This window comes from Hyla sarda, chromosome 6 (assembly GCF_029499605.1).
Source record: "Hyla sarda isolate aHylSar1 chromosome 6, aHylSar1.hap1, whole genome shotgun sequence".
Taxonomy (NCBI): domain Eukaryota; kingdom Metazoa; phylum Chordata; class Amphibia; order Anura; family Hylidae; genus Hyla; species Hyla sarda.
The window spans coordinates 89,434,675-89,460,838 of record NC_079194.1 but is presented as its reverse complement, the minus strand read 5'-3'; the positions used below and the strand labels follow the sequence as shown (position 1 = coordinate 89,460,838).

At 41.9% G+C, this 26,164-nt stretch overlaps 1 protein-coding gene across 1 annotated transcript in view; it reads left to right on the top strand.

Annotated features, from left to right (window-relative positions):
* ERC2 (ELKS/RAB6-interacting/CAST family member 2) overlaps window positions 1–26,164 on the top strand; it is a 950,023-nt gene that overhangs the window by 182,118 nt on the left and 741,741 nt on the right. The window contains exons 3-4 of the mRNA XM_056528115.1: window positions 19,253–19,276; window positions 23,203–23,619. Coding sequence (XP_056384090.1) covers window positions 19,253–19,276; window positions 23,203–23,619 — 441 coding nt within the window. The remainder of the gene's footprint in view (window positions 1–19,252; window positions 19,277–23,202; window positions 23,620–26,164) is intronic.

Sequence of the window (26,164 nt, the reverse complement as noted above, 5' to 3'; positions counted from 1 at the left end):
CGTAGCTGTACTGCACTGGGGGTGGGGACACCCTCCTGAGTTCACTTCCCGGCAACTACAGGCTGTAATCTACAGGTGGGCTGGGGCAGGCACAAAAATAGGAGTCGGAGGCCGAGCGGCTTTAGTCTCGGCCTCCCGCTCCAGGCTGCCGAACCGGGATAGGGGCAAGAGGACGGCAAGCACCAGCACTGCTCGGGGCCCCAAGCAATTGCTTGGTTTGCCTGTCCTGTACTGTCTGCGCCCCCCACAGGACATCACTAGTATCTCACACTGCTCTGGTGTGATTTTGCTCCGCTCTTCTTCCAGTCTCTTCCACAGTTCTGTGACTGTTGTGGGTTTCTTGGCCATAACTTTGACACCAAGGATTTTCCAGATGTTTTCTGTTGGGTTTAGATCAGGACTCTGGGCTGCCCATTTTATTGTTTCAATGTTTTCAGTTTTGCTGTGTGACAGGGGGCATTGTCCTGCTTGAAAATTGTTGCTGATTGAGTGATGATTGCAAGGAAGGAACCATGTGTTGTTGAAGAAGGTTCTAATACACACTTGCTTTCACTCTGCCATGTAGCTGTATGAGAGGTCCAACTCCTGCTGCAGAAAACATTCCCCAAACCAAGACACTTCCTCCTCCACCTTTCACTAACTTCTATACACACTTTGGGTTTAGTCTTTCCCCAGTTTGTCATCAAACATAATGTTTCCTATCAGACCCAAATAAATTAAAGGGGTATTCCAGGAATTTTTTTTATTTGACTTTGCTACAGGGGCTGTAAAGTTAGTGCAGTTGATAATATAGTGTCTGTACCTGTGTGTGACGGTTTTCTCACAATTCTTCTGTGATTTTCTCTCCCAATATTTATTTTTATCAGCATACAAAATGACTGTTGTCTCAGATTTTTCCCAGCTTGCAATGCGGCCGAGACCTGACTCATTAGTCAGCTGATGATAGGGAGCCTGTCTGGTTCAATGGGTGGAGGGATCACTTGGCGGGAGAGGGATCAATCTGCAACTAATACAACAGCTGTAGGCACACTGAAAACCACAGGTCTTTTGAATGGATGCAGCTCACTTATGTTTCAAACAGGAAATACTAGTTCACAAACAGCTAGCCACAGTGTTATGGTAATCTCACAACATAGCCATTTAGCTCCAAGACAAGCGCAGATCCTTCCTAAGCATGTCCATTACTGTCTGCCAGGTACGTACTAAAATCACCTTATAGTGATAACCCCTTTAACCCCCTAACGACCATGGATATAAATGTACGTCCTGGTTTGGTGGGACTTCCCGCACCAGGACGTACATTTACGTCCTGTGTATGACCGCGAGCATCGTAACGTAACCCGCCCGTAATGGCCAACATCCGCGATTGCGTGGATGTCCGCCATTAACCCCTCAGATGCCGTGATCAATACAGATCACGGCATCTGCGGCATTGCGGTACTTTGAATGGATGATCGGATTGCCCGAAGCGCTGCTGCGGCGATCCGATCATCCAGCATGGCGGCCAGAGGTCCCCTCACCTGGCTCCGGCCGTCTCCCAGGGTCTTCTGCTCTGGTCTGAGATCGAGCAGACCAGAGCAGAAGATCACCGATAATACTGAGCAGTGCTGTGTCCTATACATAGCACTGCACAGTATTAGCAATCAAAGGATTGCTATAGATAGTCCCCTATGGGAACGTAAAAAGTGTAAAAAAAAAGTTGAAAAATGTAAAAATAAAAAGTAAAAAAAAGTGAAAAATCCCCTCCCCCAATAAAAATGAAAATTGTCCGTTTATCCCATTTTACCCCCAAAAATCATAACATTTTTTTAATAAACATATTTGGTATCGCCGCGTGCATAAATGTCCGAATTATCAAAATATAATGTTAATTATCCCGTACGGTGAATGGCATAAACGTAAAAAATAAGAAAAACAAAAATGCTGCTTTTTTGTCACATTTTATTTTAAAAAAATTTATAAAAAATGATCTTAAAGTTTTATATATGTAAATGTGGTATCTAAAAAAAAGTGCAGATGACGTCGCAAAAAATTAGCCCTGATATCGCCCTATATACGGAAAAATGAAAAAGTTATAGGTGGTCAAAATAGGGCGATTTTAGATTACTGATTTTGTACAAAAATTTTAGATTTTTTTTAAGCGGTACAAAAATATAAAAGTATCTAGCCATGGATATAATTGTAATCGTATTGACCCACAGAGTAAAGAACACATATGATTTCTACCGTAAATTGGACAGTGTGAAAACGAACCCCTCCAAAATGTGCAAAATTTTGGTTTTCATTAAAATTTCCTCCCAAATTTTTTTTTTGGGGGGGGGGTTTATGGTAAAATGAGAGGTTTCATTACAAAGTACAATTGGTCACACAAAAAACAAGCCCTAATTTGGGTCCGTAGATGGAAATATAAAAGAGTTATGAATTTTAGAATGCGAGGAGGAAAAAACTAAAATGCAAAAATAAAATTGGCCTGGTCCTTAAGGTGAAAATGGGCTTGGTCCTTAAGGGGTTAAACTTGCTTTCATCACTAAAATGAACTCTGGACCACTTCTCCTCTGTCCACACAGCATGCTCCTCAGCAAAGGTGAGTCTAGCCTTTTGATTCTTTCTGCTAATAAGAGGTTTGTACACTGCAGAGTGGGCTTTCAGTCCAAATGCTCTTAAACGTTGAGACACTGTATGACAAGACAGATCCTTACCCTGTTCTGTGCTAACCTGGCGAGCAATTCCAGCTGCAGTGTTGAAACGATTACCCATGGAGATTCTCCGCATTATCCTGTCCTCTCTTGCATTTGTCTTTCGAGGGCGACCGGCCTTCTTGGGGGCTTGAATGACTTTGTGATGTTGTAAAGATGCAATATTCTAAAAATCACAGACTTGGAACGACCAACTTCTCTTACTATGGCTGATAGGGTCACCCTTTGGCCTTCATCTGGAAAACCTACTGCCGGAGTGTTTCAATCACTTTGGAATGGCAAACCCTTTTTGCAGTCAGTGAAAACTGGAAAGTTAGTTGCCAGATTAACACCAATATCTTGCAGGTATTTTTGATTAGTATAATTTTTTTGATCAGTGTTCTGTTTCAATTATCTCATTTACATTTTTATTCTGTGCTTTAGAATTAATATAATTTAAGAAATAAGGTTAAAATACTGCTATTTTGCTATTGCTATTTAGGAAATTGTGTGTTGTTCTCTAATTTTGATCTCCATGTACCGTACATTTATTTAGCAAATTTGCTTCATTCTTGTAATATTCCTGCTATATTCTTCCCCCCCCCCCTTTTTTTTTTTTTTACAGCTCATTGCCTAGGTTAAAGACCACCAGACCACTCTAGAAAAATATGTATGTGTGCTGGTATGTGTATGTGTATACCATCACGACCGCCGCTTCTAGAGTGAAGCTGTGGTCTGTAACCTAGGCAACAATTTGTAAACAAGTAGAGCAAATGAGCAGGAATATCAGGAGAAGGAAGAAAATTTGCTAAATGAATGTATTTGCAAAATTATTTAACTTGATGTGTCCTACAAGTTTAACTACATTAAAATACTTTCAATCTACCAAGACTTTTAGTAGATGGCAAAAAACTTGTGTTGTGACTTGAAGATACATAATTTTCCTGCTTTTTAGTGTGACATGGTTCCAGAAAGCTGTTGTCTTTCATAGTAATTATAGCTAGCATTTCAGAGTCACAGCTTTTCTTTCTATTATTCAGTTTAAATGGGCACTGTCACCAACTTTATCTTTTGATATGTTGTAGTACTTATGTACTACAATATATCTTTAATATACTTTTATTATTATTTTTTTAAATTAAAATGGATTAACCCCTTAAGGACTGAGCCCTTTTTCACCTTAAGGACTCAGCCATTTTTTGCAATTCTGACCACTGTCACTTTAAACATTAATAACTCTGGAATGCTTTTAGTTATCAATCTGATTCTGAGATTGTTTTTTCGTGACATATTCTACATTAACATAGTGATAAAATTTTGTGGTAACTTGCATCCTTTCTTGGTGAAAAATCCCAAAATTTGATGAAAAATTTGAAAATTTAGCATTTTTCTAACTTTGAAGCTCTCTGCTTGTAAGGAAAATGGATATTCCAAATATTTTTTTTTTATTCACATATACAACATGTCTACTTTATGTTTCCATCATAAAATTGATGAGTTTTTACTTTTGGAAGACACCAGAGGGCTTCAAAGTTCAGCAGCAATTTTCCAATTTTTCACAAAATTTTGAAACTCTCTTTTTTTCATGGACCAGTTCAGGTTTGAAGTGGATTTGAAGGGTCTTCATATTAGAAATACCCCATAAAAGACCCCATTATAAAAACTGCACCCCCCAAAGTATTCAAAATGACATTCAGTCAGCGTTTTAACCCTTTAGGTGTTTCACAGGAATAGCTGCAAAGTGAAGGAGAAAATTCACAATCTTCATTTTTTACACTCGCATGTTTTTGTAGACCCAATTTTTGAATTTTTGCAAGGGGTAAAAAGGAGAAAATTTTTACTTGTATTTGAAACCCAATTTCTCTCGAGTAAGCACATACCTCATATGTCTATGTTAATTGTTCGGCGGGCGCAGTAGAGGGCTCAGAAGGGAAGGAGCGACAAATGGTTTTTGGGGGGCATGTCACATTTAGGAAGCCCCTATGGTGCCAGAACAGCAAAAAAAAAAAACACATGGCATACCATTTTGGAAACTAGACCCCTCGGGGAACATAACAAGGGGTAAAGTAAACCTTAATACCCCACAGGTGATTCACGACTTTTGCATACGTAAAAAAAAAAAAAAAAATTCCCTAAAATGCTTCGTTTCCCAAAAGTTTTACATTTTTAAAAAGGGTAATAGCAGAAAATACCCCCCCAAAATTTGAAGCCCAATTTCTCCCGATTCAGAAAACACCCCATATGGGGGTGAAAAGTGCTCTGCTGGCGCACTACAGGTCTCAGAAGAGAAGGAGTCACATTTGGCTTTTTTGAAGGAAATTTTGCTCTGGGGGCATGCCGCATTTAGGAAGCCCCTATGGTGCCAGGACAGCAAAAAAACCCACATGGCATACCATTTTGGAAACTAGACCCCTTGGGGAACGTAACAAGGGGTAAAGTGAACCTTAATACCCCACAGGTGTTTCACGACTTTTGCATATGTAAAAAAAAAAATGTTTTACCTAAAATGCTTGGTTTCACAAAAAATTTACATTTTTACAAAGGGTTAAAGCAGAAAATACCCCCCAAAATTTGATGCCCAATTTCTCCCAATTCAGAAAACACCCCATATGGGGGTGAAAAGTGCTCTGCTGGCGCACTACAGGTCTCAGAAGAGAAGGAGTCACATTTGGCTTTTTTGAAGGAAATTTTGCTCTGGGGGCATGCCGCATTTAGGAAGCCCCTATGGTGCCAGGACAGCAAAAAACCCCACATGGCATACCATTTTGGAAACTAGACCCCTTGGGGAACGTAACAAGGGGTAAAGTGAACCTTAATACCCCACAGGTGTTTCACGACTTTTGCATATGTAAAAAAAAAAATGTTTTACCTAAAATGCTTGGTTTCACAAAAAATTTACATTTTTACAAAGGGTTAAAGCAGAAAATACCCCCCAAAATTTGATGCCCAATTTCTCCCAATTCAGAAAACACCCCATATGGGGGTGAAAAGTGCTCTGCTGGCGCACTACAGGTCTCAGAAGAGAAGGAGTCACATTTGGCTTTTTTGAAGGAAATTTTGCTCTGGGGACATGCCGCATTTAGGAAGCCCCTATGGTGCCAGGACAGCAAAAAACCCCACATGGCATACCATTTTGGAAACTAGACCCCTTGGGGAACGTAACAAGGGGTAAAGTGAACCTTAATACCCCACAGGTGTTTCACGACTTTTGCATATGTAAAAAAAAAAATGTTTTACCTAAAATGCCTCTTTTCCCAAAAATTTTACATTTTTAAAAAGGGTAAAAGCAGAAAATACCCCCCAAAATTTGTAACACAATTTCTCCCGAGTACGGCGATACCCCATATGTGACCCTAAACTGTTGCCTTGAAATACGACAGGGCTCCAAAGTGAGAGCGCCATGTGCATTTGAGGCCTAAATTAGGGACTTGCATAGGGGTGGATATAGGGGTATTCTACGCCAGTGATTCCCAAACAGGGTGCCTCCAGCTGTTGTAAAACTCCCAGCATGCCTATACAGTCAGTGGCTATCTGGCAATACTGGGAGTAGTTGTTTTGCAACAGCTGGAGGCTTCGTTTTGGAAACAGTGGCGTACCAGACGTTTTTCATTTTTATTGGGGAGGGGGGCTGTGTAGGGGAATGTGTATATGTAGTGATTTTTACTTTTTATTTTATTGTGTGTTAGTGTAGTGTTTTTAGGGTACAGTCACACGGGCGGGGGTTCACAGTAGTTTCACGCTGGCAGTTTGAGCCGCAGCTCAAACTTGCAGCCGGATACTTACTGTAATCCTCCGCCCATGTGAGTGTACCCTGTACGTTCACATTGGAGGGGGGGGGGGGGGGGGAACATCCAGCTGTTGCAAAACTACAACTCCCAGCATGTACGGTCTATCAGTGCATGCTGGGAGTTGTAGTTTTGCAACCGCTGGAGGCTCCGTTTTGGAAACAGTGGCGTACCAGACGTTTTTCATTTTTATTGGGGAGGGGAGGGGGGTTGTATAGGGGTATGTGTATACGTAGTGTTTTTTACTTTTTATTGTGTGTTAGTGTAGTGTTTTTAGGGTACAGTCGCACGGGCGGGGGGTTCACAGTAGTTTCTCGCTGGCAGTTTGAGCTGCGGCAGAAAATTTGCCGCAGCTCAAACTTGCAGCCGGATACTTACTGTAATCCTCCGCCCATGTGAGTGTACCCTGTACGTTCACATTGGGGGGGGGGGGAGGGGGACATCCAGCTGTTGCAAAACTTCAACTCCCAGCATGTACGGTCTATCAGTGCATGCTGGGAGTTGTAGTTTTGCAACAGCTGGAGGCACACTGGTTGTGAAACACAGAGTTTGGTAACAAACTCAGTGTTTTGCAACCAGTGTGCCTTCAGCTGTTGCAAAAGCTACAACCCCCAGCATGTACGGACAGCGGAAGGGCATGCTGGGTCTTGTAGTTATGCAACAGCTGGAGGCATACTACTTTGGCTGGGGATGCTGGGGACTGTAGTTATGCAACAGCTGGAGACACACTGGTTTGCTACATAACTCAGTGTGCCTTCAGCTGTTGCAAAACTACAACTCCCAGCAGTCACCGACAGCCAACGGGCATGCTGGGAGTTGTAGTCATGCAACCAGCAGATGTACTACTACAACTCCCAGCATGCACTTTAGCTGTTGGTGCAAGCTGGGAGTTGTAGTTACACAACAGCTGAAGGTACACTTTTCCATAGAAAAAATGTGCATCCAGCTGTTGCAAAACTACAAGTCCCAGCATGCCCATAAGGGCATGCTGGGAGTTGTGGTGGTCTGCCTCCTGCTGTTGCATAACTACAGCTCCCAGCATGCCCTTTTTGCATGCTGGAAGCTGTTGCTAAGCAACAGCAGGAGGCTGTCACTCACCTCCAACGATCCAGCCGCACAGGTCAGTCCCTCGTCGTCGTCGCCGCGGCCGTCGCTCCTGGGATCGGGGTCCCCAGCACCCGGGGTGCACGTCCCGCACCCGCTCACGTCCTCCGGAAGAGAGGCGGAGCGGGTTGCGGGAGTGACACCCGCAGCAGGCGCCCTGATTGGTCGGCAGGTAATCCGACCGACGAATCAGGGCGATCATGAGGTGGCACCAGTGCCACCTCACCCCTGCAGGCTCTGGCTGTTCGGGGCCGTCGGAGACGGCCCCGAACAGCCTGTAATTCCGGGTCACCGGGTCACTGGAGACCCGATTAACCCGGAATCTGCCGCAGATCGCTGGACTGAATTGTCCAGCGATCTGCGGCCATCGCCGACATGGGGGGGCATAATGACCCCCCTGGGCGATATGCCCCGATGCCTGCTGAACGATTTCAGCAGGCATCGGGCACCAGCTCCCCTCCGGCTAGCGGCGGGGGGCCGGGATTTGACAGGGCGTACTCAAACGTCCTGAGTCCTTAAGGACTCGGAAAACGGGCCGTTTGAGTACGTCCTGCCTCCTTAAGGGGTTAATTTACATTTGAAAACCGGCCACTACTGGTCTCCCTCCTAGTGGCCGGCTGCAGCCTGGCGTGAAGTCACGCCTGAAAAAGGACTGATTTTGGCCTGGCAATCAGTCCTTTTTCAGTTAGGCTGCACTCGCTCCCTGCCTGTCAATCAGACAGGCAGGGAGCGAGCACGTTGGCTCCCCGGCCACTGGCTGGGAGGCCACTCCTCCCGCACATCGCCGCAACCGCCGCTGTCCCTGCACTACTGCTGCTGGATTGTGCAGTAAGTGTAATGAGGGAACGGGGTATGCAGGAGGGGGGTTTGTGATGGAGAGAACGGGGTATGCTGGGGGGGGGGTTGTGATGGAGGGAACGGGGTATGGCGCAGGGGGGGGGGACAGAGGGAACGGGCTAGCGCCGTAGCGCCGCATGTAACTAACTAATAGTTTATCTACACAGGGTGCCTCCAGCCGTTTCAATACTACAACTCCCAGCATGCCCTGACAGCCAGTAGATGTCAGGGCAAGCTGGGAGTTGTAGTGGTGAAACAGCTGGAGGCACCCTGTGTAGATGAACTAAGGGCGAAAGTGTCGGCCCCAGCAGGCATCAGTGACGTGGTGCCTGCTGGGGAAGTCTGCCTGGTAGTGCACACTACCAGGCAGAAAAAAAGTTATTTTTAATATAGTAAAAATAAAAATTAAAAGCAGGGAGGGGGTTAGGGATAGATTGGCAATAGGCAGGGACATAAGAAAAAAAAAACAGGATGGTGGGAGCTACCCTTTAACGAAACCCTCAAGGCAAAAGGTATGCAGTATGTAAAGCCTGAGGGGTGGCACATAACACAGGAATTCAGAGATTACCAAGGAGAGAATGCCCCAGCACTGCCTCCTCAGGCCCGGCACTAGGCATAACAGATTACTAGCAATGCCGGAGTCTCCCTTTAATTAGATTACACATGAAATACTGTTTCAGAATTTGTTATTCTATTCTGATTCCATGCTGTGCCTATTGTCTGTGACTGCCGGATGCAAATGTGTTTGGTGTCAGCAGTTTAGGGATGGAGGATTGATGAAATATCTACAAATAAGAAGAGTGAAGACAGTACAGCAAATCGCATTGTAGGCATCATAATAAATTCAATGCACAGTGTTAAGGGTGTTTTTACATGGGTTGGATGCGCTGAGGATTTCTTCATCAAATTTATGAGTGAAAATCCGTATATCCGAAAATATGCATTTAAATCCGTGCAGACATTGACCTTTGGTGCAGATTTTGAAATCTTCAGTGGGCCAATTTATGTTGCAGATTCACAAATGTGGATGTTTAATATATTATGATTTTTTTTTATTAATTTTTTTCTGCGGTGGAATCCAATTTGCTGCCACTGATTTACAAGGGGAAATGCTGCAGTAAAATTTGCTGCATTTCTGAGGTATGTGAAACCACCCTCAGAGCACCCCTTGTGGCATGTACCTCTAGACTCAATGGTGGAGATTTATGAAAATCTGTGAAGAGGAAAAGCTGACCAGTTGCCTAATGCAACCAATCAGATTGCTTCTTTTATTTTTTAAAAGCCCTTTGAAAAATAAAAGAAGCTATTTGATTGGTTGCTAGGGGTCAGCAACTGGTCAGCTTTCCCTCTGCACAGGTTTTGATACATTTCCCCCAATGTATGCTTCAGATCCTATACCTAATTTTGAGAAGATATTGGACACTATGGGGGGGGGGGGGATTTATCATCCATTCACATGGTGTCATCCTGGGCAGGGATAAGTACAGCCCTGAACTGACTCACACTCTCTGTCTCTGCCTTTTGAAGTGCCCTCCTTTTTAATAAGGTGGCCCCAATGAGTGCCAGTCCCTACTTTACTTAAATGCATGGCATAGCGAAGTGAAAGTAACAAACAACACATTATGGAAGTCAGGAACAAGGTCAGGACACAAAAGGGTTAACAAAGAACTATAAAACAATATGAGCACTTTGCATGCAAAAACAAACGTATAATCAGGATCAAACAAGCCAAGTGGTTAACAGAGAGATTGTTGCAGTACAAAATCAGAATGCAACTAAGTAGTCAGGACAACAGGCTATTAGGGCTGCACGATATATCGCAATCCCAATTGAATCCCGACAATTGGGGATTGCGATATAATGATATCGTCCTTCGCAAAATGTTGGGAGGGGAAACAGTAAATTTGGCTATTTAAATTAAAGGGATTGGACTTGAAATGGGGGAATTTCACCATTTGTTTCGCAAATTTTGCCTCCATAATCGCAATCACACATTTTTCCCTAATCATACAGCCCTACAGGCTATGAATAAACACAAGATACACAGGTAATAGCAAACCAGACCCAGAGACAAAGGGAAGATCTTTTATTGCAGGCAAGAACATGGAGTCTAAGAGTTGTAATATAGACCAGCTCAGGTGGGTGTGCACGCTAGCCAGTTTTCCATGCCTCTTGGTTGGCCTGGGCATTGTCAGCACTTGTTACACCAGGTGAGTTTGTCAAAAACTCTTTGACACTTTGTGCCAATCTTGCCAAGTGGACAGAACATGGTGCAAAGTAGGCATGAACAACATCATACAGAGAGGGCATGGCATCATGAACATGCCAAATTTATTATAATTGGACACCTGCAGGTGAATAGTGTTACTAGAGATGAGCGAATTGAATCGGACAAATCCGAATTTGTTATGTATTCCCTGAAAAATTAGATTCCGAATATCACCGCGATTCGATAAAACAAATCGCTTCATTAAACTCTTAATGAACCATGACGTACTGGTACATCAAGAGTCCGCTCCTGTTCTATAACGCGGGGGCCACGGCCGGGATCCATGGCTAATAGCACGCGACACTGATCACGGTGCCGCGTGCCATTAACCCTTTAGATGCTGCATTCTAAGTTGATCGCCACGTCTAAAGTTAAACTAAACAAATGCTGGTTAGTTAAGGGGGCTGTTCGGGATTGCCGCGGTGGAATGGAGGCATCCCGAACAGCTGTAGGACACGAGGAGGGTCCTCTTACCTGCCTCCTGGTGTCTGATCGCCGAATGACTGCTCAGTGCTTGAGATCCAGGCATGAGCAGTCAAGCGGCAGAATCATCGATCAATGGTTTCCTATGAGAAACCATTGACCAATGTAAAATATCAGTGTGTACAGTGTTATAGCCCTCTATGGGAGGTATAACATTGCAAAAAAATAAGTGGAAAAAAAAGTTAATAAAGATCATTTAACCCTTTCCCTAATAAAAGTTTGAATCACCCGCTTTTCCCATTAAATAAAAAACAGCGTAAATAAAAATACAATTAAACATATGTGGTATCGCCGCATGCGTAAATGTCCGAATTATATAATAATTAAATATATCATTAATTTAACTGCACGGTCAATGGCGTATGCACAAAAAAATTCCAAAGTCCAAAATAGCGTATTTTTTGTCACTTTTGATATCATGAAAAAATGAATAAAAAGTGATCAATAAGTACGATCAATACAAAAATGGTACCACTAAAAACTTCAGATCACAGCGCAAAAAAATAGCCCTCATACTGGCCCGTACACGGAAAAATAAAAAAGTTATAGGGGTCAGAAAATAACAATTTTAAACTTATACGTTTTCCTGCATGTAGTTATGACAAAATCAAACCTATATAAGTAGGGTATCATTTTAATTCTATGGACCTACAGAATAAAGATAAGGGCCCTCATTTACTAAGAGTGGAGTGTAGGTTTCTTTGTGGGTTTTAATTCCCTACAATTTATTTTCCACGGTATTTACTAAGGTTTCCCTACATTTTCCACTTTCCCTACACTTTGCTTTTTTTTTACACATGCTCTGATCTGTCTGGTTTTCCTCAGCTCAAATCCACCACATTTTATGTGGAAACCGTAGTAAATATGTTGTTTTTTTGTGAAAATGTGGGGGGCCTTTTTCTTAGCTAAATGTAGAGTTAGTCAGGTTTTTTTCAATTCTGGCGCAAATTCTGATGCAAAATCTGGAGCAGACAGAATTTCTGGCGCAATGCAACAGAATCTGGCACACAACCCGACAAAATATGTCAGGTTTGCAATAGTAAATGAGGTCCAAGGTGTTATTTTTACCGAAAATGTACTGTGTAGAAACGAAAGTTACAAATTTTTTCTTCAATTTTGTCGCACAATGATTTTTTTTCCCGTTTTGCCATGGATTTTGGAGTAAAATGACTGATGTAATTACATCATTATACATTATTAAGTAGAATTGGTGGCACAAAAAATAAGCAATCATATGGAATTTTAGGGGCAAAATTGAAAGAGTTATGATTTTTTAAAGGTAAGGAGGAAAAAATGAAAGTGCAAAAATGAAAAAAAAAAAAACGGGTACTTAAAGGGGTACTCCGCCCCTAGACATCTTATCCCCTATCCAAAGGATAGGGGATAAGATGTCAGATCGCAGTGGTCCCGCTGCTGGGGACTTCGGGGATCACCGCTACAGCACCCCGCTATCATTAATGCGCAGAGCGAGATCACTCTGCACATAATGACGGGCAATACAGGGGCCGGAGCATCGTTACGTCACAGCTCCGCCCCTCGTGACGTCACGGTCCGCCCCCGTCAATACAAGTCTATGGGAGGGGGCGTGGCCCCCCTGCCATAGACTTGCATTAAGGGGACGGGCCGTGATGTCATGAGGGGCGGAGCCATGACGTCACGCTGCTCCGGCCCCTGTATCGCCCATCATTACGCACAGAGCGAACTCGCTCTGTGCAGTAATGATGGCGGAGTGCCGCAGTAGCGGTCCCCGGGGTCCCCAGCAGCAGGACAGTGGCGATCTAACATCTTATCCCCCATCCTTTGGATAGGGGATAAGATGCCAGGGGCGGAGTACCCCTTTAAGGGGTTAAACTCTATTTATTGCGGTCCAGGGAATCTAAAATGGTGGCTACACGTTTGAGGACATGGGGCAAGGAACTCTGGGAAGGCGGCAAGCAGCCTATTAACAGCCAGCCCTGTGATGTCACATCCCTATATATTCGGGAGCCATCGCTGAAGACAGGCATTTCTGGGATTTTTTCCTGAGAGAGCAGACACTGTGTGTTGCTGAGAAAAAAGATATTTACCGCGGCGAATCAATTCACCTGAGGCCCACATCACTGCAGGCAGGCAGATAGACAGGGACAGTAGAGAGAGAGAGAGAGTACACTTTGTTGCAACTGTACTGGTGTGTATTAGGCTGGGTTCACACTACGTTTTGTAACTACGGTTCCCGTATACGGCTGGGGGGACGGGGGGCGGTGCTTAATCGCGGCGCCCGCACTCAGCCTTATAGGGGAACCGTATTTAATGCATGTCTATGAGCCGACCGGAGTGAACCGGCTGCTTTTTCGGCCGTATGCGGTTTCCCGACCATAGGCAAAAACGCAGCCGACCGGAGGCTGCGGTTCACTCCGGTCGGCTCATAGACATGCATTAAATACGGTTCCCGAATACGGCTGAGTGCGGGTGCCGCGATTAAGCCCCGCCCCCCTCATCCCAGCCGTATACGGGAACCGTAGTTACAAAACGTAGCGTGAACCTAGCCTTACTCTAAAGCTATTAGGGGCCAGTTAGTGTGAGCACTAAAAGACCTAGTCACCTGCTTTTAACGCCTAATATATAAGCACTCAGCGCTTTTATGTTTTTTCCTGTAAAACTCATAGGGGCCAGTTATTTTTAAAGGCCAGAAACTCCTACACACCTGCTTTTAACACCTAATTTAAGTGTAACCGTACTGGGGCGCGTATTTTCCTATCATAACTGTAATATATACGCACTCAGCTGTTGTACTAGTATGTCAGCCAGAGAAGTGCCAGGACATGCATAGAGGAGTGGCAGAGGCCTAAATTCATCAGACACAGGCAGAGGTCGCAGCAGATTAGGGGTGCGTGCAAGCAGGAGTCGCAGGAGAGGCCTGAGCTCCCGGTATCAGCTAGCAGTCATGTCTCGACCAGCAACCCATCTGCCGTCATTGATTGGTTAACTCGGTCATCCACTTCATCCCAAATAACATCTGACACCCCCCATTCAACAGTGGGCTGTATAGCAATTATTTATTTAAATTATATTAAATATTATCTAAAAATGTACAAGTCACATGCAGATTACAGGAGTCGCTAATAGAATCACTGCTGCAGAGTGTTGGATGTGGCAGCATTGTAGGGAGACCATATGGCGTCACAATTGAAGAGATTAAATACATTTTTTGTCACATCTGTCTGTAATGCACATCATGTAACAATGTTTAGCACTTCTCTGATCACTGTTATAAGAGCCTTATAGTTTGCAGATTTTGTTTAAAGACATTTTATAATTTATGAAAACTGACTTGTAAATGTCATAATCATAAACATAATTTAACATTTAACATTCTAATAGGCTATAGATAAATATACACTTAATTACATAAATAAAAAGCTACACAGTTGTCCGGCTAGGAGTGCAAGTGTGGGAAATTCTTAAAATAGCTTGGATAAGAAGAGTGCTGTAGAAGTGACACTAATGTGAAGAAATTCTTACAAAAATATCATAGGTGTTCATAGCCATTAAATCATTTAATTAAGGTTTGTGTTTATAATGTGAAAGTGTCCAAAATATTTTATCGTGTTTCATTCAGGCTTCAGTTTTCGAGAACTTTTGTAGTTTGCAGACTTTGTTTAAAGACATTTTATAATTTATGAAAAGTGACTTGTAAATTTTTAAATAATATTTAATATAATTTAAATTTTTGCTATACATAAAAGCCAGGTAAGAAGTCCAGAATGGAAGGTAACTCTTGTCACTACATTCTTATGGCATGAAGGACATTTCCAAAAGAATCTGCATGTCATACTGAATAACAGTATTATTTCACTATGGCTGAGTTTACACCACGTTTTGGCAATACAGTTCCCGTATCAGGTTTTTGATGAAAAACGGATTCCTCAAACCCGTACTAAACTGTATCAAAATGTGTGTATAAATTTTAACCCATGTACGGTTTGAAAAAAATGATGTTCAGTTCAGTTCATCCGTTTTTAAAGGCCATCTGCAGCCAAAAACAACGTATCCGTAGGATAAGGGATAAGTGTTTGATGGCGGGGGGGGGGGGGGGTCCGAACGCTGGGACACCCGAAATCTCCTGTACGGGGCCATGGATCTGCAGCGGCTCTCCAGTGCAGGAGGTGTGCCGGCCACAGCATGACGTCGCGTCCGACACACCTCCTCCATGTAGTTCCATGGGAGAGACGGGGAGGCAGCGTTCGTGTCTCCCCGCCTCTCCCATAGAACTGTATGGGGAGGGGCCATGGAGGGGGGGAAACCGTCGACCTCTCTCGGTCAACGCTACGTGCATTAGCGCTCTCAATGAGCGCTAATGTGGTCCTCCGTTCAGGAGATCGCGGGGGTCCCAGTGGTCGGACCCCCTGCGATTAAACACCTATCCCCTATTTTGTGGATAGGGGATACATGTTAGAACACTGCAGTTGTCCTTTAAGAAAAAAAACGTATACGTTTTTAACTTTTTACTCCATTTTGAAAAAAGTTTCAGTTGTTTGATTGAAATTCCAAGAAAAAAAACTGTGTCAAAAACCGTATGGTGCAAACCGTATGGAACCGTACGCACATACAGTTCTGTACGGTTCCCATTAAAAAAAAAGTATACGGTTTTCATACGGTTTTTCACCCGGACCAAAAACCATGGTAGGCTACAATTTTGGTTATGGGAAAACCGTACAAGATGCAAAACAGACACAACCGGAAGCATCGTTTGGTATACGGTTTTCAATGAAGAGTCAATGCATATGGTTTTCAATACAGTTCCATATACGGTTTTCACATTGAAAAGGTACATGGGAACTGTATTGCAAAAATGTGGTGTAAACCCAGCCTAACCCAGCACACTCCCAATGCATGTTACGGCAAGGCAAAGTGTTGTACACACCAATTGAGGCACTCTGTAGCCCGTAAATAGCAGTTTTAATAGCGATTTGCTGCAAGTTAATTCCGATCAAATCAAATTTTTTTCGGAAAATTTGGCAAATCGGACAAATCACATTTTTTAAAAATTCGCTCATCTCTAATTATTACTATAATCTTTTTTAACTCCAAGCATGCCTGTGCACTGGTGGGGGCTTCTTAAGACAGGCAAGAACCAATCTTTATAAATCCCCCCCATGTGCCAAGATAAGCCACCACATACTGCATTCATTACCTTCATACCTAGTAAATGCCTTTTGATTAGGACATCTTATCCCACATTAAAGCCTCAGGATCTGACACGTTCTCGGATTTACAGGAACATTGTGATTATGGGTCTGATACAAATAAGTAGTTGTGATCAAAGATTACATTACAGTGATGGGCACCTTTTCCCTTATGAATATTTAATATCTGTCTGATAGTGGCAGCGTACAATTAAACCGATGAGTTAAAGGGGTACTCCCGCTCTAATCCATTTTATCATCTATCCAAAGGATGGGGATAAGATGTCTGATCGCGGGGGTCCCGCCACTGGGGACCCCCACAATCTGTCATTCAGCACCCACCGTGACGTCGCGATACTCCGGCCCCTTGGTCGTCACACTACACACTCGGAACCTCCAGCGCTGCGGAGAGCTCAAAAAGGTGGGTGTGCAATGACAGATTGTGGGGGTCCCCAGCAGGGGGAAAGTTGGGATACATCTGAAAATCTTTGTAAGTTCTCCAGCCTCACCTGAAAATAAGCAAAATCCAGGATACAATTCAAATACTGAGAATGCAATTTTCAAAGAGCAATATACATTTCCGTCTCTAGGGGGGCTGCAGTGAAAAGGTTTCCAGTTTAGTTTGGTTGTGGCTGGGCTCCATCTTGTTGGTATTACAGTAGTTGATGTTTCTGTACTCTCAGATCTGCCTTAATGGACATTCAGATTCCTATTAACGTTCTCCCCCATCACAGATAACATTCGCCCCCATCACAGATAATGTTCTCCACCATCACAGATAACATTCACCCCCATCACAGATAATGTTCTCCACCATCACAGATAACATTCACCCCCATCACAGATAATGTTCTCCACCATCACAGATACTGTTCTTTCCAATCACGCATAATGTTCTCCCCTATCACGGATAATGTTTTCCCCTATCACAGATAATGTTTTCCCCTATCACGGATAATGTTCTCCCCTATCACAGATAATGTTCTCCACATTACAGATAATGTTTTTCCCCATCACGGATGATAATCTTGCCCCTCACAGATAATATTCTCCCCCATCACAGAAAATGTTCTCTCTTATCAAGGATGATAATCTCGCCTATCACAGAAAATGTTCTCCCCTATCACGGATGATAATCTCCCCCATCACAGATAATGTTCTCCCCCATCACGGATGATAATCTCCCTCATCACAGATGATGTTCTCCCCCATCACAGAAAATGTTCTCCACTATCACGGATGATAACCTCCCCCATCACAGATAATGTTCTCCCCCATCACGGATGATAATCTCCCCCATCACAGATGATGTTCTCCCCATCACAGATAGGGAAGTTCAGAATCTGTGTAGAGGAAGAGTGGTGCAGTTGCCCATAGCAACCTGATTACCTCTTTCATTTATAAAGAGGCTTGTGAAAAATCAAAGAAGCAATCTGGTTGCTATGGGCAATGGCAACACTCTTCCTCTACACAGGTTTTGATAGGTCTCCCCCATCACAGACAATGTTCTCCCCCATCAGAGATAATGTTTTCCTATTTTCTGACGCTTGAATTGTTTTTTCTTTTCCTCCTCTCAGTAAGTGGTGAGACCAACATCCAACATTGAAATGTTTTTTTTTCAGCTTGTAAAACTACTCCACTAAGCATTTTTTTTAATTTACAAAAAATTTAATTGTTTTCTAAAACAAAACCATTTTTTTTCCCATGGCTTCAACATTTATGGGAATTTTACATCTCTACTGAGCATACTAATTTAAGTTTAGACCAACTATTAGTTTACTTGCTTTACACAAAAATGTTGGCACAATTTTGGAGCCAAGTTGCGCTAAAGCAATGCCCCTCTCTTTCTAAGCTACGCCCCTTGCTTAGTGAGGTGCAAAAGTGTCTAAAACACATGATAAATGTGTTCTGTCTGTGTAATGTAATCCAGTTACCTACAGTGAAGTTTTTACCCCTCCTCATAGTGCATGCTTGGTTCTACAATTAGTTCACACTGGATTAGAAAAACATAGGATTAGAAAAACAGAAGAACAGCTTCACGTCTGTCCTCAGGTTGTGTGTGGTATTACAACTAGGCTACTTTCACTTCAGTTGGGCTGAGCTGCAATGCCACACGTACACTATGGACAACAGTGGGGGCATTTCTAGTGGCAAAAAAATCAACAATCTTATTCTGGATAATCCCTTTAATACATCATAACCAGTCCCTGGACTAGAGAGATTTTAGACATACTGAAAATACAGTCTAATTCATAACAAATTTGTTTCTCCGAAATGTGATAAAACTGTCATAAGAGATTAAAGGGGTATTCCAGGAAAAAAAAAAATTTTATATCAACTGGGTCCAGAACGTTAAACAGATTTGTAAATTACTTCTATTAAAATATCTTAATCCTTTCAATAATTTTCAGCTGCAGAAGTTGAGTTGTTGTTTTCTGTCTGGCAACAGTGCTCTCTGCTGACATCTCTGCTTGTCTCGGGAACTGCACAGAGTAGAATAGGATTGCTATGGGGATTTGCTTCTAAACTGGGCGGTTCCCGAGACACGTGTCATCAGAGAGGACTTAGACAGAAAAGAACTCAACTTCAAGAGTTTTTTCCTGGATAACCCCTTTAACAATGTCATTGATAAAGCTGTATGTTTAATGACTGTAGTATCATATAAATAAGCCTTATATAACAGTGTATTTACATTTTGGGAGCTCTGTGTCACATCCTGTTTTGTTGCTGTTGTCTCCTCATTTCACCTTTGCGTCCAAGAACATTTACTAGATGTGTCTGCTTTGTACAGCTCTGCTCAGGATGTGGTGGGGATGGATATGACAATACTACTGTCCCTTTCGTTGTATTTTTTTTGCTCACCTTTGATCTGCTTTTGTGTTGATTTTGCTTCATTATTATTATTTTTTTTTTTTTATTTGCCATGCCGTTCAGCTTTTGGATTCCTGGAAAACAAAGGTTTGTCTACTCTTCCAAATGATTCTGCTTACATATATATTTAAATAGTTCACCCAGTAGCTTTCCTCTAGATGCATATATATATGTATAATGTCTCTATAGATGTCACTGCAAAGGTATACGCATGTACTGATGGACAACAGGAAATCTACCCTGTACAATTCTGTTGTTGAACCTGGAATCAAATGAATATTTTAGTTATGGAAGATGTCAAATGGGCAATCACGTAGTATTTTCATTATGATTGGTCATAAGTAATGAGCAAATCTCACCTACCAACAAAATGAACCCGGTGGTACTAAAGCAGACAATCCTTTTCTTCTGTCTACAGACCCTTGTGTTTGTCATATGTTGTTTTCCAGTCATCTTATCATCAGGTTATATATTTTTCATATGTTCACACACTGCAATGGGAAATGTGTTTTTTTCTTAGTCATTAGGATGTAGGGGCTTCTTTCAACAGTTGTTATTAAGACCAGCATTTTTTTTTTTATTATTATAAATTTAATACATACAAAGTCCATTAATGCTTACATCATTATCAAGACCAGCATTTTAGTTGCCAGTCTCAAGTAAAATCCTGCTGGCGAAGATTTCCCTGGAATTATGCAACATCCGGCACAACCTTCAAAATCTACACCAGCTCCCAGCTGGAGTAGAGTTCAACTATGGCTTGTGCCAGTCTTACTGTCATAATTCATTGTAAATTGTGATCACGCCCAGTCGCCCACTTTACACAAAGCTCTGCCCACTTTTCTAGTGGCAATTTTGCATAAACCAAGTAAAAAGTTGCACATTTTTGTATAACTAAGTGTTGTGCAAAAATATGCAATTTTTTTTCAATTTTACTCCAGAACCTTGCATGAATCTTAAAGGGGTATTCCAGCGAAAAAGTTTTTTTTTTATATGTCAACTGGCTCCAGAAAGTTAAACAGATTTGTAAATTAAAATGAAGATAAAGGGGATTCAGCTCACCTGTTCCACACGTGCACGGCCAGCCTCAAAGGAGAAAGCATAGGAGCAGGTGGAGCCAGCACTGTGTAAAATCATTCCTTTATTGAAATCCAGGTTAAAAGTCCATGGACAAGCAGAAGAAAAAAAAGAGCATTAGGACAACAGTGCATGTATGCAAGGTTGGAGCACCTCTAGACACCGACGTGTTTCAGGACGTTTGGCCCTTAGTCATGGCATGAAACGGCCTGAAATGCGTCGGTGTCTAGAGGTGCTCCAACCTTGCACACATGCACTGTTGTCTTAGTGCTCATTTTTTCTTCTGCTTGTCTATGGACTTTTAACCTGGATTTCAATAAAGGAATGATTTTACACAGTGCTGGCTCCACCTGCTCCTATGCTTTCAGATTTGTAAATTACTTCTATTAAAAAAAATCTTAATCCTTCCAATAATTATCAGCTGCCGACGTTGAGTTGTTCTCTTCTGTCTGACAACAGTGCTCTATGCTGACATCTCTGTTTGTCTCGGGAACTGCACAGAGTAGAAGAGGTTTTCTATGTGGATTTGCTTCTACTCTGTCATCAGAGAGCACTTAGACAGAAAAGAACAACTCATCTTCAGCAGATCATAAGTACTGAAAGGATTAAGATTTTTTAATAAAAGTAATTTACATATCTGTTTAACTTTCTGGAGCCAGTTGAGATATATATATATATATATATATATATGTTTTTTTTCCTGGATAACCCCTTTTAATACCCCCAATATACCCCCATTTACAAATGATTGGGAAACAGGATGAAAAGTCCCCATACCATTAGATAGAGCCATGAGATGTTTTGGACTTCACTTCCAAGCTCGCAACTCTCCTCGTCTTGTTGCGTAAGACTGGTTCTATAGTAATTTTATGCCCCCCTCTATGCTACAATATGAGGAAAGCAGAGAGCTAGGGAGTAAAGAGCCCAACCAATGCTTCTTCAGGTGGTTGTGTAAACACCAAATCTTGACTGATCACAACCTTTGATATTTCTTTGTGAGATGTTTCAAAATTTGTAAAGTGAGAGATTCAGGCCATATACACACACTGTAAAAGCGGACATTTTTTCAGCCGTTAAAGCGATGTATTTTTTATCACAAACAGCAGTCAATTTCATTATGTGTGAACATGGCCTCAAGAGTATTTCCATCCAAAATTCTTCATTTTCTGCATATTTTTAAATCGGAAGTAAGGAATATAGTTTTTGCTTACATCTATCAATATTGACCTTTTTATATTTGGTTGCAGGGGTACTTTTTGCGAAGTTGACAAAAGGCAGTGAGGCCATCATTTTTGTCACTTAAATCATCTTCTTAGAGATTTATGACAAAACTGTTTTTTATTGGACAAATTTTTGGGATGAAACAAAAGATAACCATCAGCTTCTCACTTTGCATGAACATACAGATTTCTAACTTATATCTATGGATCAGTTTATATGTCAAGTTTTCCATTTTGCATTTTCTGTGGAGCAGAACAATAAGCGTAGGGTCACCTATGCAGTATTTTGCTGCGTGTTTGCTTGTGCCTATTTTCGTACCCTAAAACAAACAATGCCAGTGGATTTGTTACAAGAATGGCGCCCAAATTTATGATAGAACCTGCAATGGAGGCTGCTTAGAAATCTAGGTACTTGTTGTACTGTGGGACTGAAAGAAGGACATCCAGGTGGGATGAGGTAAAGGTTGCAAAAGGTGGTAGATGTTGCAAAGAGTACACCACAATGATCTGCTTCATTTTGTAAGAGCATAAATGAATTTTAAAGCATTTAAACTGTCCCTGATGGGCATAGTCTGAAGTATCTACAGGCTGCGGAGATATTATTTCAGTACTGCAGCAAACACTTCCATAGTGCCGTCAGGGACTGTTATAGGAACAGGTTCTTTCTGTTGGTGCTGTGGGAAAGCTCATTCCAAAATATTCTTGCTAAAGAATCACTATGTTTGCTACTTTAATATAATAAAGGATTAGAAAAAAAGTTACCCTTTTTATTTCCGGAAACTGCACCATTCTTGTAAGGCTGCTTTCACACTATAAAATTCACCCGTTTTAAAGATCTGTTTGATGTTCGGTTATGAAACCCCTGAAGATCGGCCATTAAACGTCCGTTAGAAAATCCCATTATAGTCTATGGGATTTTTACATTATCCGTTTTAATCCGTTATAGTCCGTTATTAATAACGGATGTTATTTTGTGACGGGAGAATGAACGGAAGAAATAGTGCATGCATTATTTCTCCCTTTACTAAATTCCATCACAAAATAACATCCGTTATTAATAATGGACTATAACGGAGTAAAACGGATAATGTAAAAATCCCATAGACTATAATTGGATTTTCTAACGGACATTTAATGGATGATTTTCAGGGTTTTCATAACGGAACATCAGACGGATCTTTAAAACGGATGAATTTTATAGTGTGAAAGCAGCCTTAGTGGACTGCAACTGACGATACTGTGAGTAAACCCCACCAAACAGATATTTCTCCCCTAATTCTGGGCAATGCCACATATTGCCCATGATTCTTTCATAAAAATGTTCATTTATTTCTTTTTTTTTATTTACTTTTATTTTTCAGCATTTTAAATGTGTCTCAGAATAACTTTTAAAAATGTGTGTCCTTTATTATTTTAAAATTGTGTGGTTTTATTATTTTATAAAGTGTGGAAATTTTTAGCTCACATCACAAACACTGAGCACAAAAACATTTTGTATTGCACATTTTTAGAGTGGCACTATTTTTATCATGGTTGTTTTAGATTGTGAGTAGCTGGCAATATACCTCCTGGTGATATTCACATATAATCATAGATATATATATAGATGTAACTATATGGTTTTGTAAAATGTTTAGTTTGGGTTGTAGTTTTGTCCACATCACCGATAAGTCCATTCATTAGACCAATAAATAATCTGTTCTATTTATGTTATAGCATTTGCAGTTGACCATCCAGGCCCTTCAAGATGAGCTGCGAACTCAGAGGGATCTTAATCATCTTCTTCAACAAGAAAGTGGGAACCGAGGGGCAGAACATTTCACGATTGAGCTCACGGAGGAGAATTTCAGAAGGCTTCAGGCAGAGCATGACCGGCAGGCCAAAGAACTTTTCCTTCTTAGAAAAACGTTAGAAGAAATGGAACTGAGAATAGAAACACAAAAACAGACACTAAGTGCCCGTGATGAGTCCATCAAAAAGCTTCTTGAGATGCTTCAAAGTAAAGGGTTGCCTTCAAAGGGGATGGAAGAAGAAAATGAGAAAACCCGAAGAATGGTGGAGGCAGAGTCACAGCTTAACCATTTAGAAGTGCTTCTAGATCAAAAGGATAAAGAAAATATTCATCTAAGAGAGGTAAAGAAACATTTATGCTTTCAATTTCTGAATTAGTATTTCCTAATCAAGTCTTTAAGAAAACACTAAAAGGTTGCTCTAGCAGACTGGTTCTGTATTGTATTACAGGACAGTGGGGGAGATTTCTCAAAATCTGTGCAGAGGAAAAGTTGACCAGTTGGCATCCAATCAGGTTGCTTCTTTCATTTTCGAACAGGCCTCTGAAACATAAAAGAAGCCATCTGATTGGTTGCTATGGGCAACTAGTCAGGTTTTCCTTTGCACGTTGTTGATAAATCTCCCCCAGTATGTTGGTTTACATCATAGGCTCTGAAAAGTGCAAAATTTCCCATGTTATGGTTATGTAGGGAGATTTAAGAAAATTATTTTGGAACAGTATAAGCCAGGTATTCACACAGAGCCGGGGGGCCAAATTGTGTTCTGCTTATTCTTAGGGAACCCTGCTAATAAAATGGAATTGTCTTAAGTGAACACCTTTGTAAAGAAGTCTTTAAAGGGTACCTCTCATCAAATAAACTTTTGATATATTTTAGATTAATGAATGTTGAATAACTTTCCAATAGCATGTTAATGAAAAATATGCTTCTTTCTATTGTATTTTTCCCGATCAGTCCTGTCAGCAAGCATTTCTGACTCATGCTGGAGTCCTAAACACTCAGAGCTGCCAGCCTGCTTTGTTCACAGCCAAACAGGCTGTGAATAAAACAGGCTGGCAGCTCTGAGTTGTCACGCCGAGCGCTCCGGGTCCCGCTGCTTCCCAGGAGCGCTCGCGGCGTGCTTCTGTATGCAGCGCTCCGATCAGCACCGCTGACCGCGAGCGCTGCTTCCATGTTCTCGGAGGGGACGCGATCCGAGGTGCGGGACGTGCCCACTCTCGGATCGCGTCCCGTGTCTCTCACCCACCATGTCCTCCTTCACTGCCCTCCCGGTGCGCGCGGCCCGCTCTCTAGGGCGCGTGCCCGCCGGCTCTATGAAATTTAAAGGGCCAGTGCACCACTAATTGGTGCCTGGCCCAATCAGTTCAAAACATATAAAAACCCACTTCCCCTTCCTGTCCTTGCCGGATCTTGTTGCCTTGTGCCCTGAGAAAGCGTTTAGTGTGTCCCAAGCCTGTGTACCTTGACCTTCTGCTGTTGCCCCTGACTACGAACCTCGCTGCCTGCCCTGACCTTCTGCTACGTCTGACCTCGCCTCTATCTAGTCCTTGTGTACCACGCCAGTCTCAGCTGCCAGAGAGGTCGAGTCGCTACTGGGGAACACGACCTGGTAGTTACTGCCACAGCAAGTCCATCCTGCTTTGCGGCGGGCTCTGGTGAACACCAGTAACTGCTTAGAACCGATTCCCCAGTACGGCCCGCGTCATCGCCTCTCTGGTACAGGGGATCCACCTCCAGTGTCTTCACCAGCTGCTAGTCTGGATCCTGACATGAGTGTTCTCCTTTGTGAACAAAGCAGACTGGCAGCTCGTAGTGTTTAGGACTCCAGCATGAGTCTGAAATGCTTGCTGCCAGGAATGGTAGGGAGACCCCTAGTGGTCATTTCTTCAAAGTGGAAAATTAAATAGAAAGAAGCATATTTTTTAATAACATGCAATTGTAAAGTTATTCTGCATACATTAATCTATAATATATCAAAATCAATGAGAAGTACCCTTTAAAGACTTGAAAAACACTGCTTTATAAATGTGGCAATAAATAGACCCCTCAAATGCTATTGTTTTATTGTGTGTGTGTGTATATATATATATATATATATATATATAATTTTTTATTTATTATTATTATTTTTTTTATATTTAAACACAATGGCTGGCATTTATCATTGTAGTGTAAGTGAAGCATTTTTCTACACTTTTTTTTGTGTGCTGGTAATGTGTAGGAGCACCAAATTTATTAAATGGTCACAGGACATTTGATAAATTTTGTCGAGGTCACATTTTATGAAATTTCTCTCTTCACATACACCAAAAAGCTAAGCTAAGTCTGGGCTGGTGTAGTTTTAGAGACTTTACAGTGGCTTTGTGCCTTTTTGTGAAAAGGCGCAGTTCATAAAACCCTTCCATATCATGTGTATTGGCAAAATCAGTGGATTACAACTCCAAATCAGCAGAAATGTGTAAACCAAAAGGCGCAAATAAACCCTGCTTGCGCCTTTTTTGCACCTTTTCTCAACACAAAAAAACTGTAATGACAATGATAAATGTTGGCCAATATATAAAAATTGTTCGCAATGTAGAATTTTTTTTTCCAAATTGGATTAATCTGGTGAACACTTATTGCTTGTGGTTATGGCAGATTTAATTTATCTGATCTTGCCAGTCATACCTGACACATGATCCTATAATTGTGGTTTAGGTCCAATGAGGTTATCGCAGTCCTGTAACCAAATCTCACAGGGAACTTAGACCATCGTGTATATTTCCTCACTGTTTTTCCTAATAATATACCAACAATATGTTTGATGTGACAACCAATTTAGCAAAAATGCATTTGCTGTATATTCACACAAGTATTTGTAGCAAAGCCTAAATAACCAATTTTTCTCT